Below are 15,671 nucleotides of genomic sequence, written 5' to 3'. Positions count from 1 at the left end.
AAACAGTTAAGTAACTTTTGTTTCTCATTAGTTACAATTGTAATTTAAGAATAAAGCACATATGTTCCACAAACTAAAAATTAACACGTGCTCAGTTTGCTGAAAACTGGGATTAAATGGATTCATTCCAAATATAGAAAAAGACATCGTGTCTTCCAGCAGTCTCAGAGTCCACGTGAGGAAGCGAAGATAAATGCTCCATTTTCTTTAATGGCAGCATATTAAAAAAGAATTATCTGGACATGGCTTCATTTTCAAGCGGCTGGCAGAAGCCTTCAGGGCTCGGAAAGCCATTCTACACTTGAAATGGAAGTGGGTTTTTAATGTCACCTGTTTAACATAAATGACTTATTAAATGGACACACTTATCACAGGTTCAAAGTAGAGAGTTTCCCTCCAGGGACACAACAATGGGAAAAAATGTCATCCTGAAAGTGTCTCTGTACGCACGCCCTGCTTTAAACTGAAGTCAGTGCATAGAACTGAATGTGATGAAGAAATCTGAGGCTGCTTTGAACGGATGTAACGGGAAAACAACGATTCTACAGTTTCAGCATATTCTGCCTTCGGTCGAGGAAAGTGAAAAGTTGCACAACTGTGTTTGTGGATCTGCGCTCTTGGTGTCACGCTGGTCAAATTCCTCACTTTAAAGTGTCAGGATAAAGAAACCTGATCTCTCTAGCATGAGTTTAAATGGTGCAATGCATGACAGATTAATTCAACCCACTGCAGGCTGTTTAAAGTCCTGGCAAAAGAAAAGCACGTCAAGAGAAAGAGTATGTAACATCAACGTGATCTTCTTCCCTAGGATGGGACAGGAGTGGATGATGACTTATATCATGGTATGAGGAATTTTATATTATGATTAAAGTGAATGCATAACAATAATAATAATAATATTTAAACATGAAATATTATATATATATATATATATATATATATATATATATATATATATATATATATATATATTCTATAATATAAATAACTAATTATCTAATATTAATATATAAAAAATTTCATATTTTTTTAATTATACAAGTATATTTTATATTTAAAAAATAATATTTAATAAATAAACATGCAATATTTAATTTCTCAGAACTGATTATTATAAAAATATATTTATAATTCTATATAATATACACACATATGCATACACACACATTCTATTAAATATATTATCTAATATTATTTTTTATAAATATTTTACTATGCAATTATCAAAAAAAACATTTATAATGCTATAAAATATATTTTACTTCATGTCTAAGAATACCGTGGTAAAACACTGTAATGTAAGGCCTAAAGCCTGGTTCACACGGCAGGATAATTGGGCCGATTTTAGCCCCGATTCACCCCTTCCGACAATCTTAAGGATGCTCCGATTATCGTAAAATAATCTGATCAGATATTCCTGCCGTGTGTGGTGTGTTAAGACTGCGCTCCTCTGCTCGGAAGGACGTCGGGACCGCTCCGATCTCAAATCGGGGATATCCAACATGTTGGATTTATTTATTTTTTCTCGTGTGTGGTGTCCCCCGAGGACAAACGATCACGCAGCCTTTGGACTGTGGCGTGTAGCCAATCAGAAAGCGAGGTGACGAGGCGGCGAGGAAGTACCGGGAAACAAAATCAAAACAGCCGGCGGCATGGCGCACCAGAAAGTCCGGTGGACGTCGGAGATGGAGGACCAACTCGTCGACCTGTGGCAACACCGTGAATGTTTGTCTCCACTTCTTTGACCATCGCCTTTTCTTGTTTTTCTTATGTTTTTTTCGGTTAAAAACAAAGCACAAACTATGGCCACTGCATCCTCTTCGTCCACCATGATTGTTTACTCTGAAGTCACGTTTGATCTCGAGGGATTTTGCAAGATTTCCCGTCCTGGGAATAGAGCATCACAGTCCCGCCCACAGCTGGTGCCGGAAGTAAAAATTCTATGCAATTCCTGCATTGACATTTGGGGTATAAGCCATAAAAACGTAACCATACATGGTAGACTTAAAACCAGCTACGGCTGTACTAAGCGATAGAATATGCTCATATAAACACAAAAGGATCATGGGGCACTAACCTTGTTTTGATATAAATGCCTTTTATTCGCGATGTCTTGGCTAAGTACTTCATTACCCACAATCCTGAACAATCCCACAATCCTACAGTGATGCATCTGATTGGTGGAGCTCATGTAACTGTCTGGTTAAACCCCGCGAAGGTCCGTGAAGACCGAAGATCATTAATAAAAAAATAAAATAAAATAAATCCTGTGTTGCGTTTTTGCACGGTAGACTTATCAGTGCAATCATGATCTCCTTGGCTGCCATGAGAGTTTTGCAGGGAGGTTGGTAACGTTAGTTAGCATTATCGTCCACTTTAGCAAGGCTAATGTAGCCTTCATATGGTACGAGTCATATCAAGCATTTTATAATGCCACTGTCAAAACAATATTTAGCCTAGGCATACCTTTTTGTGCATTTACTGAACATTTGTGTAATGGCAACGACATGTGTTGTTGACGACTGAGCGGTGATTGCAGTCAGGTACAAAGCACTGCACCATGTTAACCACTTTCACACACGCACATAATATAAATTACACAATGATAAATATAAAAATCAATACACAATACCTATATAAAACACTATTTATTTACACGATTAATACTGAAAGAATTGCTATTACTGCACATTCACTATATAAAATAAAATTCCCTGGAGGAAAAAGTTTGCGCGAGCGGCCATCATCAGATTTGGAAGTCGCTCAAGAAAAGGCTCGTTCGCGGTTGTGGCTGCAGTCGAATTCAATGAGGCGCGGTGGTTTATGGGATGAGTAGTTTCTGCGCTCGAAATGAAAATATGTACACAGTCTTGTACCTTTGACTTTTTTTGGATTTTCTCTTAATGTTTTTACTCAAAATGATATGTTATATGCTTATGAGTTCAGCCGTAGCTGGTTATCCTCACACATGCTCTAAAACTCTTTAGATACGGGTTTTTCCAAAAGTCAATGGGAGAAATGAATGGGAAATTTACTTACGGCACCAAAGCTCTCTCGGGCTGTGGGCGGGACTGTGATGCTCTATGCTCGGGAGTCAAATCGGTTCGTGTGTGATGTGTTGATTTTGCCGCGTGGCTGCACACCACACACTGTACGACCAAAACTGTTAGACCCGTGATTTTTTATCGCCGTGTGTGGGGTCTCTCAGGTTTGGAAAATCGGCCGACAATTTTAAAATCGTCCCATGTGAACCAGGCTTAACACAGCCTATTGTCATATTTGCTTTGTATTATTTCGAGTGACACCATCTTTCATGGTTACATTTAGATAATAACTTCATTAAAAAGTAATTTTCTAAAATCATTGAATAAGTTATGCCGATTGTTTAACACTTTCATGATTATTAGTCATTGTTGTGTTGAGACATAATTTGGAAGAGTTTGCAAAACTACGAACACAAACATCTAATTGCCTGTTGTGCAGTTGTGATCATTCAAACCACAGAAATCAGCTTTTCATTCGGTCTATAATAGAGATGAAGTGGCCAAACCAAAGAAACAGAACAACAAAGCCATTTGTCTCACTATGGACGCAATACAGTCCTCACACCGTCTGCTGTTAATGTGGTTTCAGTCATTGTCCGTTACTGACTGTGTTTTATATGGAAATCTATAAACCACTGTACATGTAAAAGAGAGGACTGGTTTTCCAGAGGTGCTGTAATGTGGCCTCCATATGAAGGTCTGTTCATCTCAGACTGACCTGTCAATCATGTGCTGAGATCATTCAACCGTTTCAGGTACAAACAGAGCTGCAGGAGTCTAAAGCTGTCACGACAGTTCAATTTCACTAAAATAACACAAGAAAAATTAACAAGATCCAATTGAAACCAGCAAAAACAATGTTTACCAAGATAACAAACACTAAAAAAAAAAATACAAAGATTACTGGAATACTTCAAAAATTGTCAGTTTTTCTACTTCAGAATTTCTCAGTTTAATTCAGTGTTACTTGCTGTATTTCTTTTTTTTTTTACATTTACTACCAATTGAAAATTGTTTCAAAGTAAATCCTTCACACACACATATATATACATATATATATACATATATATATATATATATATATATTAGTGGTGGGCATAGATTAATTTTTTTAATCTAGATTAATCTCACTGTGATCTTGAAATTAATCTAGATTAATCTAGATTAAAATGGCTCATTCGAATTCTGCCGAAGGCATTCAGAATATGTGTGTTACCCAAATAAAATTGACAAACAGTAAGTCTTTGAGAAGGGGTTTATCAAGCTAGGTGGTGCATTAGAAAAGGGGCTCATCTGTTTCCAAAATGCATCACAAAGTGCTTGCGGTCCGTCAGTGCGTTCCAGGAGCGTGGCGTCTGCAGCAGTGCAGCGATCGTTTACGTACCGAGTAGCGGACTGCAAACGTGTCCTGTGTGAAAGCACATCGAGTCCCTGCTGCACCACATACATAACACACACGGACTGCATACACACTGCAGAAGGAGTATGTGTGAAACAGGCGTGAGCAGATCCGTAGCTGGGGTCAGCGGGACGTGGTGAAGGTTGTACCAGTGGGCGCTGTTTGAAATTGTTTAATTTGTATGTTCGTTTATTTTTATTTATTTGTGCTTTTTACACAATGTTTAAGTTTTTTTCAAGTTTGTAGGTGTCAAGGTACAGAAACCAAATAATTAATTGTAAAATAGCACTGGATAGTCTTCAATGTAAAAATGAAATATACAATCAAACCTTCATTTATTCAGAAACCTTCAACATTTCTCACATTATTACAGTTTTGCTATATATATCAAAAATTATATCTGGTGTCTGAATAATTTTTGGTTTGACTGTTAAAACTACAAAGTAATTCAGTCAAGAGCAGGATTTTTCTTTCATTTTCTTGGATTAACATTACAGCAGCCAGTAGCTAAATTAGGCGCGGTCACTTTAAGAGACGATGAACGCATCCAATATTATATACACTATTTTTTTCCTCAACTGTTTACTTTCACTTAAGAAATAACTGACAGTTTTTTCGAGCATAATTTCCAAGGTGGATATTTTGACATATTTTGTATGTATTTGTCGGCACAAGAGCAAAAAGAAGCGAATTCGATGTTCAAGTGTTTTGAGACGCCTTTCTCTGCGTGAGCCCTGAACAACAGAACACCGTGGTGCTGAATTGGGCTCTTTCACACCTTTTTGTTTGTTCAAACTGCGATTTGTATTTGTTCGTTCAGGTGCAGGAGGGACTTCGAGGAGAACTTCGCAGAAGAGAGCTCGGTTCAGTGTCGCTGTCCGTGATATACGACTCTCTCTCTCTCTCCGCACCGAACACAGCGCGCGAGTAACCAGCTCTGTTCAGCTTTTCCGCGTCTTGTGTTTGGATGCTTTAATGTTTAAATCGATAAGCGGTAATGCTTAAAAACACGTGAAAAAGATAAGCTTTTGTGAAGATGCGCAGCAGTGACACCCATCATGCATTTTGGTGTCTGCATGAAATTAAATTTACAAAAATGATTTTAAGTAAATGATTTTATTTTAAGTAGTACAAAAACTGTTGACATCCCTATCTTTGGAAGTTATTTCGATATCTACCTGATCACAATATGGATAGTAAATGATTGAATATATGAGGCAACGTTAAACAAATATGCACAAAAATGATGCAGTTCAAAGCATGTTTACACCAAGAACAATAAGTATTACTAAATCAGTATCCATCCGACGAAGAATAAGGTTCTGTTTATTATGAGCACAGGCTACAGTTTTGTCGTTTGCAGATTTAAATGCTCTAGCTCTCTAAAGCAGGGAAGGATTCTGATTGGCTATCAATGTTTATCAGCTGGAAAAAATAGTTCTGAAAGCCATTTCAACATTCTTCTGTGCCGTTATTGGTGCAGTTGTGTTGTGCTGTTCTTTCACATTTAGAAAGTTTTTTTTTTAACTATAGCCTTATTTTTATCATTATAGTTATAGCCCTTGGTGTGAATGGGCCTTTATTGCCATAAATAAGCAGATCTTACCGAAAGCATTGGTGCGATTGGCTAGGTTAGAGTAGGCGTTTCCAGAGGGCGAGGAGGTGGCGGGGCTGGACAGAGGGCTGTAAGAGGACGGGTCGGCCTGGTAGCTGTGGCTGGAGCCGATGCCGAACGGTGAAGACTGGGCCTTATTAGACTGAGCAGGAATCTGCTGCTGGGGTGGAACGACAGGAGTCATGATGATATTAATATGCAGCTGATTAAACACACACAAACACATACATGCATATCAAGGACGCCACACGGGATCCTGCTAGTGCTTTCAAATGGCAGGACATTAAGCACGGCCTGATACCCAAAAAAGAAAGTATAAGAGTGTCCCAGTTCATTCCCTCTCTTATATTAGTTCATATCACTTTAGTTGGACATGTTGAACTCACAATGAATGCAATGCATTTCATCTATACAGCTATCCAGTTTTCAAAAAAACTTAAATTTATGTAAAACAAAATAATACATTATTTATTAGTGATTTTAGTTTTTCTTATTATTATTATTTATAAAACTCATAATTGTCCATCATTTTATCAGAAAATTATTAATTATTTATTATTAAATATATATATTTTCCTGACACAAACAAAAACATGTTGCAGAATATATTAATATTTATATTTTTAAATCAATGTTGTATATACGAATAAATGTAATGATTACTTTACAATTATTTTTTTAAGACATTATCCTTGATTTTTATTTTTGTGTATATATATATACACACACTATATATAAATATATATATATATATATATATATATATATACACACACACACACACACACACATACCTACATACATACATATGTATATGTGTGTGTATATATATATATATACGCACATAAAAGCAAGAAAAATATGTTGCAGAATATATTAATATTGATATTTTACATTTACATTTTTTATCCATCTTTTATCCAAAGCGACTTACAAATGAGGACAGTGGAAGCAATCAAAAACAACAAAAAGAGCAATGAAATATAAGTGCTATAACAAGCCTCAGTTAGCTTAACACAGTACACGTAGCATGGGCTTTTAAATAATATAATAAATAAAAAGAAAACAGATAGAATAGAAAAAGAATAGAGCAAGCTAGTGTTAGAGGTCTTATATATACATACATACATACATACTTACATACTTATATATATATATAAAAGCAGGAAAATATTTAGGTTATTATACATAATTTACACCTCAACCAAAGAAAATTTAGGCTGTATGAACTATGAACTAGTATGTATGAAGTATGAATTAATTACGGAGTCTTGAAATATATGTATATTTTTTAGCCATTGCTCCACATTCAAACCTGGAACAGGATCCAGTTTTCTCATCAGGCTGCTAAAGAGGAATGTTCCATTTCTTTAATAATGTTAATGAAGACGAGCGCGCCAGCAGCCAGCGCAGTCACACACACTCAATGCCAGGATGGTTCTCACCTGGCTGGAGAAGGGAGGTCGGCTTCCTGTCCAGGACACCTGGCCGGCGTTGATCTGCCGGGAGATCTGGGTCAGGTTCTGTCCAGCTGAACCGGCTGTGGACTGGATGTCATTGACTCCTGGGACGTGGATCACAGATGAGCTGAAACACACACACACACACACACCACATTATGTGACTAAATTAAACCTTCCCATCCTCTTGATTCTCTGTTAAACGTCTGAAGGCCTTTCACACCAAGTATATTGCTTGATACAGACACCAGTGGTATTTTATTATCATTGATCTACTATTATATTTTGTTAATATATTGAATTAGATTATATTTATACATTTTCTTTTATTATATGTTTTCATTTCAATGTTAGGTAAAGTTGTTTTATGTCATTTTTATAGTTTTTTTTTTTTTTACTTTTTTCGATACAGTTCTTATTTATTTCTAAATCTGTTAGTTTTCTATACTTTAGCACTGCAAACAGCGAGAGAAAAAAATATATATAAACATTTTATTTCAGCTACAAAGTCATTTTTTATATTTTATTTCAGTTTAGGCTTATTTTATTTCAACAAAAAAGTTGAAATCACAAAGTATGAAGATTTTGATACCTCGTAAGAAAACGATTTTTTAATGATCCTAAAAGTGACAGTCCTTGCATCCTAACCAAACATTTTAGGCACAAAATCATGACAGGTCTCGACATTTTGGTGACAGGTGGTGTTTTGAAGACTAAGTATGAAGTCTAAAGTATGATGTGATTGACGGGAAAAATAAACAATATTTTCTCAGTCAAATTTCTTTTCCAAAAGCACATAGCTTAAATAGTTTAATGGCCAGCAAGAAATATTTGTGACTAATAAATGTTCTCAATTCGCCCACCATTTCTCCAAAGACGTATTTTGTAGACAGCCATAATTAGCATTGTTCTGTGATATTTTACAAAATCATACATTTTTCCTTTCATAAAAATAACAACCACCACCACATTCATCTCAAAAGTTTACATGTTTATTAAGTTTAAGATGCTTTGAAGAATGGAAGGTTCAAAAGAACGCCATTTATTTGAAATAGAATCTTCTGTAACATTCTAAAAATCTTTACTGTCACTTTTGAACAATTTAATGAATCCTTGCTGAAAAAAAGTATTAAAACCAATGAACCCGAACTTTTGTACGATATTGTATCAGTTACTTTTTTGTGTGATTTTGCATGTGAAAACTGCTGTTGGTGCAATAGGAGTTGTATTCTGCATTAAAGCATTAATCAAGTGATCAGATGGTGTTTCTACTTTCATGTGAAGTGTGTTGAGTCACACCTGAAGCTCTTGCCAGAGTGTCCGGGTTGAAACGGGCTCCCTTGAGAGTATAACTGCTGGCCGCCAGCAGTGGAGGACGGCACCATCATCTTCTTATCAGCTGAACGCAAACAGAACAAACACAGATCCTTATCGAGCTCACACTCAATGACTACATTTAAGAGAGGACACACAGCCACACATCACATTACTGCAACATCTGTATCAGCCGCAGCAAAAAGAAAAGAGGAACAGAGTCAAACCTCAAGGAAAGAAATGTAAACTTATTAGAATTAACCAGCTTTGACCAGCTAATGACTATAAACAACTAGCTCTGACCAGCTAGAAACAGGATTTTACATGTTTAAACTGGAATTTCCAACTCAAGATCTTTAGAAAGTACCATTTATAGACTGTATACACCTAGTATCAAGCATTAAAATAGCGTACAAACTTGATCTGGCAGACATGAGCAGGCTTTGTAATACATTAAGTGAAATTAAAGTTAATTGGATGTTTAGATTGAAATCAGCATGTGCTGGTTAGATACGTGTAATAACATACATCCAGGGATCCCTGAGTACATGTCGCTGAAGCGCGGGTCTCTCTCCTGCGAGAACAGTGAATCAGTTTTGTCGATGGTTTTGCCTGCCTCGTGAACCCCAGCTGGGACGCTGGCAACCGGCACCTGCGGACATCGATATGAGAGGGTCTTCTTGACAATTTAACTAAGGGAAGCTGAATGCTAATAAATGCAAAATGAGAAATGAAATGAACACAAACCTAACTTTCCTGAAAGTATAAAACAGCACCTTTTCACAAAGAATGTATATATATATATATATATATATATATATATATATATATATATATATATATATATATATATCCTTACATATTGACAATCAGTACATCATATTTATCGTTTACTGAAAACACAGTAATATTTAGTGTTTATATATTACAATATATCGATATACTGACTATGCTGAATAACACAATTAGTTTTTCTCATATTGAAAATGTGTGACTATATATTTACTTACTGTAATGCATGTAATTTACAATTCAATAATGCACTTAATAATAAATAGAGTTAAATTTAATAAAATATGGTACTGTGAGTATAAATATATTTGAACACGTACATAGTATTCAACAGTTCTTTCTGTTCCTCAAATCTGATTGGCTGAGAGGAGTGCAATATTATAGTGATAACATAACTCTGACCGTTTCAAATTCTTGCTGTATTTCGTACAGCGAGTGTCATGGTAGATGCCCAAATCCACTATAATTTTATAAATAATACTGTTATTGTGTCAGGGAATGTAGTTTTGAGAGTTTTCTAGGCGAGACTGTGTGTTTAGACTTCAAATATGCGGTAGTAGTTCCACACAAAAGAGGGCTTTTAAAGACACTCTGTGATGTTTCTTATATATTTACAAACTTGTGCTGTCAAAACTAATAATAATAAATGCATTATAACACGAGTAACCATGCAATATGACCATATAATATGACACTGCTACGAGTGTTATATTGTTATTCTGCAACAGTTTGACAGCACAAGTCATTTATATATATATATATATATATATATATATATATATATATATATATATATATATATTAGTACAGACCAAAAGTTTGGAAACATTACTATTTTTAATGTTTTTGAAATAAGTTTCTTCTGCTCATCAAGCCTGCATTTATTTGATCAAAAATACAGAAAAAACAGTAATATTGTGATATATTATTACAATTTAAAATAATTGTTTTTAAATTTATTATACTTTCAATTATCATTTATTTCTGTGATGCAAAGCTGAATTTTAAGATCATTATCACATGATCCTTTAGAAATCATTCTAATATGATGATTCATTATCAAAGCTGGAAACAGTTCTGCTGCTTAATATTTTTTTCAGAACATGTGATACTTTTTTAGGATACTTTGATGAATAAAAAGTAAAAAAAAAAAAAAGCTATGTTTTTAAAATATAAATATTTTGTAATAACAACATACACTACTGGTCAGTAATTTGGGGTCAGTAATTTTTTTTTCTTTCTTTTTTTAAATAAAATCAATACTTTTATTCAGCAAGGATGTGTTAAATTGATAAAAAGTGATAGTAAAGAAAATATATTATTAGAATTTTTATTTTATTTTGAATAAATGCAGTTCTTTTTAACCTTTTATTGATCAAATATATTAGACAGCAGAACTGTTTCCAACACTCATAATAAATCAGAATATTAGAATGATTTCTAAATGATCATGTGATCGACTGGATGTTACATGTGACACTGAAGGCTGGAGGAATGAAGCTGAAAATTCAGCTTTGCATCACAGGAATAGATTATTTTTTTAAAGTATATTCAAATAGAAAACTATTATTTTAAATTGTAATAATATTACACAATATTACTGTTTTTTGGTCTGTACTGTATATATAATAAAATTATATAAAAATATAATATATAAAATATACAATTTTACTCATAATTGTGTATATATATTGCACATATATCCTCTATGCCACAAGGATGCGCTGTTTCTACATGAATTTAGGTATGATTTGAAATAAAACAGCGCATTCTTGTGGCACGGAGGACACAGACGAGCATACGCAGCACGGTGATATGATGTGACACAGAATAAAGTCATTATTTTTGTTTTCTTCACTTACAAAAAGTGTTCCTGTCACCTCATATAAACCAGATTGCACGTCTGATGGCAGGTGGACTATTCTGACGACAACTTTTCATACCTTTTCTGGACCTTGACACTGTTATTTACTTGGCAGTCTATGGGACGGTCCCAAGCCTCCTGGTTTTCATCCAAAATATTTTAAATTGTGTTCGGAAGACGAACAGAGCTTTCATGGGTTTGGAACGACATGGGGGTGATTGATTAATGACACAATTTTCATGTTGGGGTGGAGTAACCCTTTAAAACTTATGACTAAAAGCAAATGTGTATCAAGTTGTGTAAGTTTTTAAAAAAGACGAAGGGGATGTTACATATGTGACTTCACCTCATAACTATGTCCTATATTTATTGCACAGATCCACAGAGAGGGAGTTAACGGTCCATGGCTAAAATTAGTACAATTATGCAGATTGAGATTCGCATAATCAGTCATTATCCACAGTAACAGACAATGCAGTTCCAGCATGCATCACATCCTAACAAATGTCAAAAAGCATTAAGTGCACAAAAGTGACCTCACATTTTGCACTGGAATCAACTCTGGAAGAACTTCCATTTGTTTCATCCATAAGGAATTTAAAAAATGAAGAGTTTTGAGCCATGAATTAAATCAGCGGTTTTGAGAGAAATTAAAACATTACAAAGACGTAAAGTTGGCATGAAAAACAGATAACTTCATTGAATCTGTTGTTTGTTGATTGTATTGTAAAAACTGAGCACTGCATACTGGAATTGAGGCAGAATTACATGAACTGAAATGCAACTGGCTTGAAAACGTCATCAAGCAAGTAATGACTATTTGGATAAAGATGACATTTCTTTGTAAAAAATAAATAAAAATAAATAATAAATAACTGCATGGAAGAATTGTTGCATGCATAAAAGATCCATTAAAAAAAGAAATGTTTAATTTTGATTGCATGCTGATTTTAGATTCTTTTATGAGACAGTTACACATGCCATGAAGCATTGCAAATTTCATAATTAAATGAGAAACAACTGTGTACAATATACAATTTTGTAATACAGCTATTTACCTTTTCACTTAGTATAGAAATAATGTTGTATTTTACTAGTTGTCTTATATGTAGCTTCTTGGTCTATTTTCATGATTAAAAAAAACATACTTGGGTTATTAAAATTGAATGGATTAAAAAGGAGAATAAATTGGATACAGTAAAACAAATCAAATATTTTATCTTTTATCTTTTTAGCACACACTCTTTTGCTTATTTACTTTATTATTGTTATGTATTGAAAAACAAAACAAAAACTAGTCTTAAGTTTTTGTAGATTTAGAGAAACATCACAGATCTCAATATGAAATCAAACACTTTATCAAATGAAGATGAATTTAAGACAAAGCTGATGAAACAAACTTTACTAAGTCTCCTGAGCTATTAAACAGCACTTAATAACAATATTAGAATAAAATGTTCCTCTGGGAGCTTCATTGGCTGATTTTCAATTTGAAGTATAAATCAGCTTTAGCTGTGACTCTGATTTAAGAGGGACTTGCATATAAAACAAAGGTGGATAAATTATATGCACTACACAAGCTAAAAGAGTAACGCACCTGTAAGTGCTAGGAGACTAAATGACAGACTAAAAGGAAAGAGATTGCACCTGTGACAGGTCATAAGCAGTAAGTCCATCTCTCTGGTGAACCTCCAGTTCGGCCTGCTGTTGCTGCTGAAGCTGCCTGCATTAAAACACACACAACACATAACTTTAACATCCACACCTGCTGTTTATCACGCTTCCCAATGAGTAAAAGCATCATTAGCTGCTCATCTAGACATATACCAGTCAGATAAACGTCCCCAAATGAATATTCGGTTTCAGTATAACCAGATCAATCGTATATGTAACACTCCAATCCATATTCTTTATACATTGCCTAAGTTCATCAAAGACAAAAATCAGTAGTGTGCTAAATTGCATGACATTATGATAAACTTAGCACATGCTTTTCTTTAGCACACACATTTTTACTACAACAGAACACTACTGTAGTTTGAACCTTAAACCTTTGTGTTGGCAGCGAGGAAATGTAATCACTAAGCCACACAATCTATATTATATCCTAAATAATATTCTATTTACAATAAAATAGTCCATACTAGAGTATTACATATACATAATCTACTACCTACACTGGCAGTATCCTAACTGAAATGGACCCTCATAAGTAAACAACTTCAAGTGCACTACTGTACATAGGCAGCAACTCCTTATTTACTGTGACACACTTTTTTTGCTTTTAGTATGTAGATATAACTGAAAAGCACAAAATAGATAAATAAAATACAAATAATATTTATTTATTTATTACCATTTATAATATTTATTTTTATAATTATTATTGTCATTACTACTACTATTAATAATGAAAATAATGATAACAATACACACAAATACTGGATAAAAGAGTTTTAATGTTAAACTAATATCATCAAAATCAATCAATCAATAATAATAATAATCACATATGTAATAATATTTTATAAAACATTTACTACTTTTATAATAATAATAATAATAATAATAATAATAATAATAATAATAACAACAATTTTAAAAACAATAATATTCCAGTAATATTAATATATACATTTATTATTAAACATTTATAATAATAATATTTTTTTTATTATAGCAACAATAATTAAAAAATAATGCAATTGTTAAAATTAATAATAAAAAAAATAATAATGTATATAAATACTAAGAAAGTTGTTTTAACCTATAACCTATTAAGTACCTATGCTACTGATGAGATCAATAAGCATAAAATCAATAACAACCTATTCCTAAAATATTAATATTATATTAATATATTATTAATAAATGATTATTGTTATTATTGACGTTACAGGATTGAAAATAATATATTTACAATCAGTATTCTTTGGACTGAAAGACTGAAAGTGAGCATGTCAATACATTATAGGGCTGAACTAGCCACAATCATACAGTCTACCTTTTGAGTCAAAAATGCAATTTCAATGACTTCAAATCCTGCCTACGTGGACAACTCACTAGGTTTTGGAACCAAGCTTTTCTGTTTTTCTAAGGAAAAAATGATTCTCTTACCACTTTTGAACTGAATGGAAATTCCCTTTTGAGAAGCAAATGATGCCTTTGTTCAGTTTCACTATCAATATGATGTGCCATTGAGCTTCAAATATACCTGCAAATGAAATAAGGGCTGCTTTCCTTATCTAAAGGAAAGCCTTTGATCTAAAAAAAAAAACTATTAAATCAAGAGGTGGTAGGAAACTTCCCATGAAAACACACATGTATGCAGACATTAACACATCCTGGAATCACACTAGGCCACCTGGAGCAACCGAGGAACGAGATCAAACCCGAAACACTGAACTGCACTTGAACTTCTCGAGAACAGAAAGAACAGAGAGGAAAAACTGAAACAAAACTGCAAAAAGTGCAAAAACATTCAAGCATCCAAGTTTCCACAGGAACCAAACTCTCCCCTGCCTCCCTCCGCAATTAACTCTCTATGTCTATAACCATGAAAAACATTACAGGAACGCCACAGCACTTTCATCTCGGCATGGGAAATCATGTGGCGGTAACGTGTCGCCGGTGATGTTTCTGAACGGGAAGGGTCTCGGAGGAAGCGAGGCCAAATCCCCGGAGCAGCTACAGGATGATTGGTGTTTGTCATGGTAACAAGGGAGGAGTGAACCGCACAGAACTAGACCGTGCATGCTGAGAGAGACGGATAGAAATGGAGACAAGCAGAGAGCAAGAGACAGAAAATAAGAGAGACAAGAGAACAACATTCACTGACTGATTATTTCCAGAAACTCCACATCTTTGCTGAAACACACAGAGACCTGTTTTCAGCTCGTCAGTGGGTTGTCTGGGTTGACAAGCTGACTAGCTGCTAATTTAGCTGATTTAGGGTCATGGACACCAAACACTGAGAAGTGTTTAGATAATATATGCGGAACACATACTTTAAAGAGTCAAAACTATTCACTTTAAATAGTGAAAATTATATATATATATATATATAAAGGCTCCAGCATCACCATAACCCTGCATAGGACAAGAGGTTTGGAGAACAGATGTATTATAATTACAAAAAATTATTGTTAACAATTTCTATAAACAGGCAAAATTATTTTTATTC

At 34.1% G+C, this 15,671-nt stretch overlaps 1 protein-coding gene across 4 annotated transcripts in view; it reads right to left on the bottom strand.

Moving 5' to 3' along the window:
- The window catches only part of LOC132101351 (aryl hydrocarbon receptor nuclear translocator 2), a 73,749-nt gene that overhangs the window by 5,902 nt on the left and 52,176 nt on the right, over window positions 1-15,671 (bottom strand). For 2 of the 4 annotated variants that reach the window (XM_059506247.1, XM_059506262.1), the window contains 5 exons: window positions 13,136-13,211; window positions 9,361-9,484; window positions 8,818-8,917; window positions 7,504-7,645; window positions 6,050-6,218 (listed from right to left, as the gene is read on the bottom strand). In XM_059506247.1, coding sequence (XP_059362230.1) covers window positions 6,050-6,218; window positions 7,504-7,645; window positions 8,818-8,917; window positions 9,361-9,484; window positions 13,136-13,211 — 611 coding nt within the window. The remainder of the gene's footprint in view (window positions 1-6,049; window positions 6,219-7,503; window positions 7,646-8,817; window positions 8,918-9,360; window positions 9,485-13,135; window positions 13,212-15,671) is intronic. The other 2 variants (XM_059506256.1, XM_059506270.1) reach the window with 1 other exon arrangement.

This window comes from Carassius carassius, chromosome 2 (genome assembly GCF_963082965.1).
Source record: "Carassius carassius chromosome 2, fCarCar2.1, whole genome shotgun sequence".
In the NCBI taxonomy this organism is placed as follows: Eukaryota; Metazoa; Chordata; class Actinopteri; order Cypriniformes; family Cyprinidae; genus Carassius; species Carassius carassius.
The sequence above is the reverse complement of the archived record's forward strand: the minus strand, read 5'-3'. Positions and strand labels throughout refer to the sequence as shown.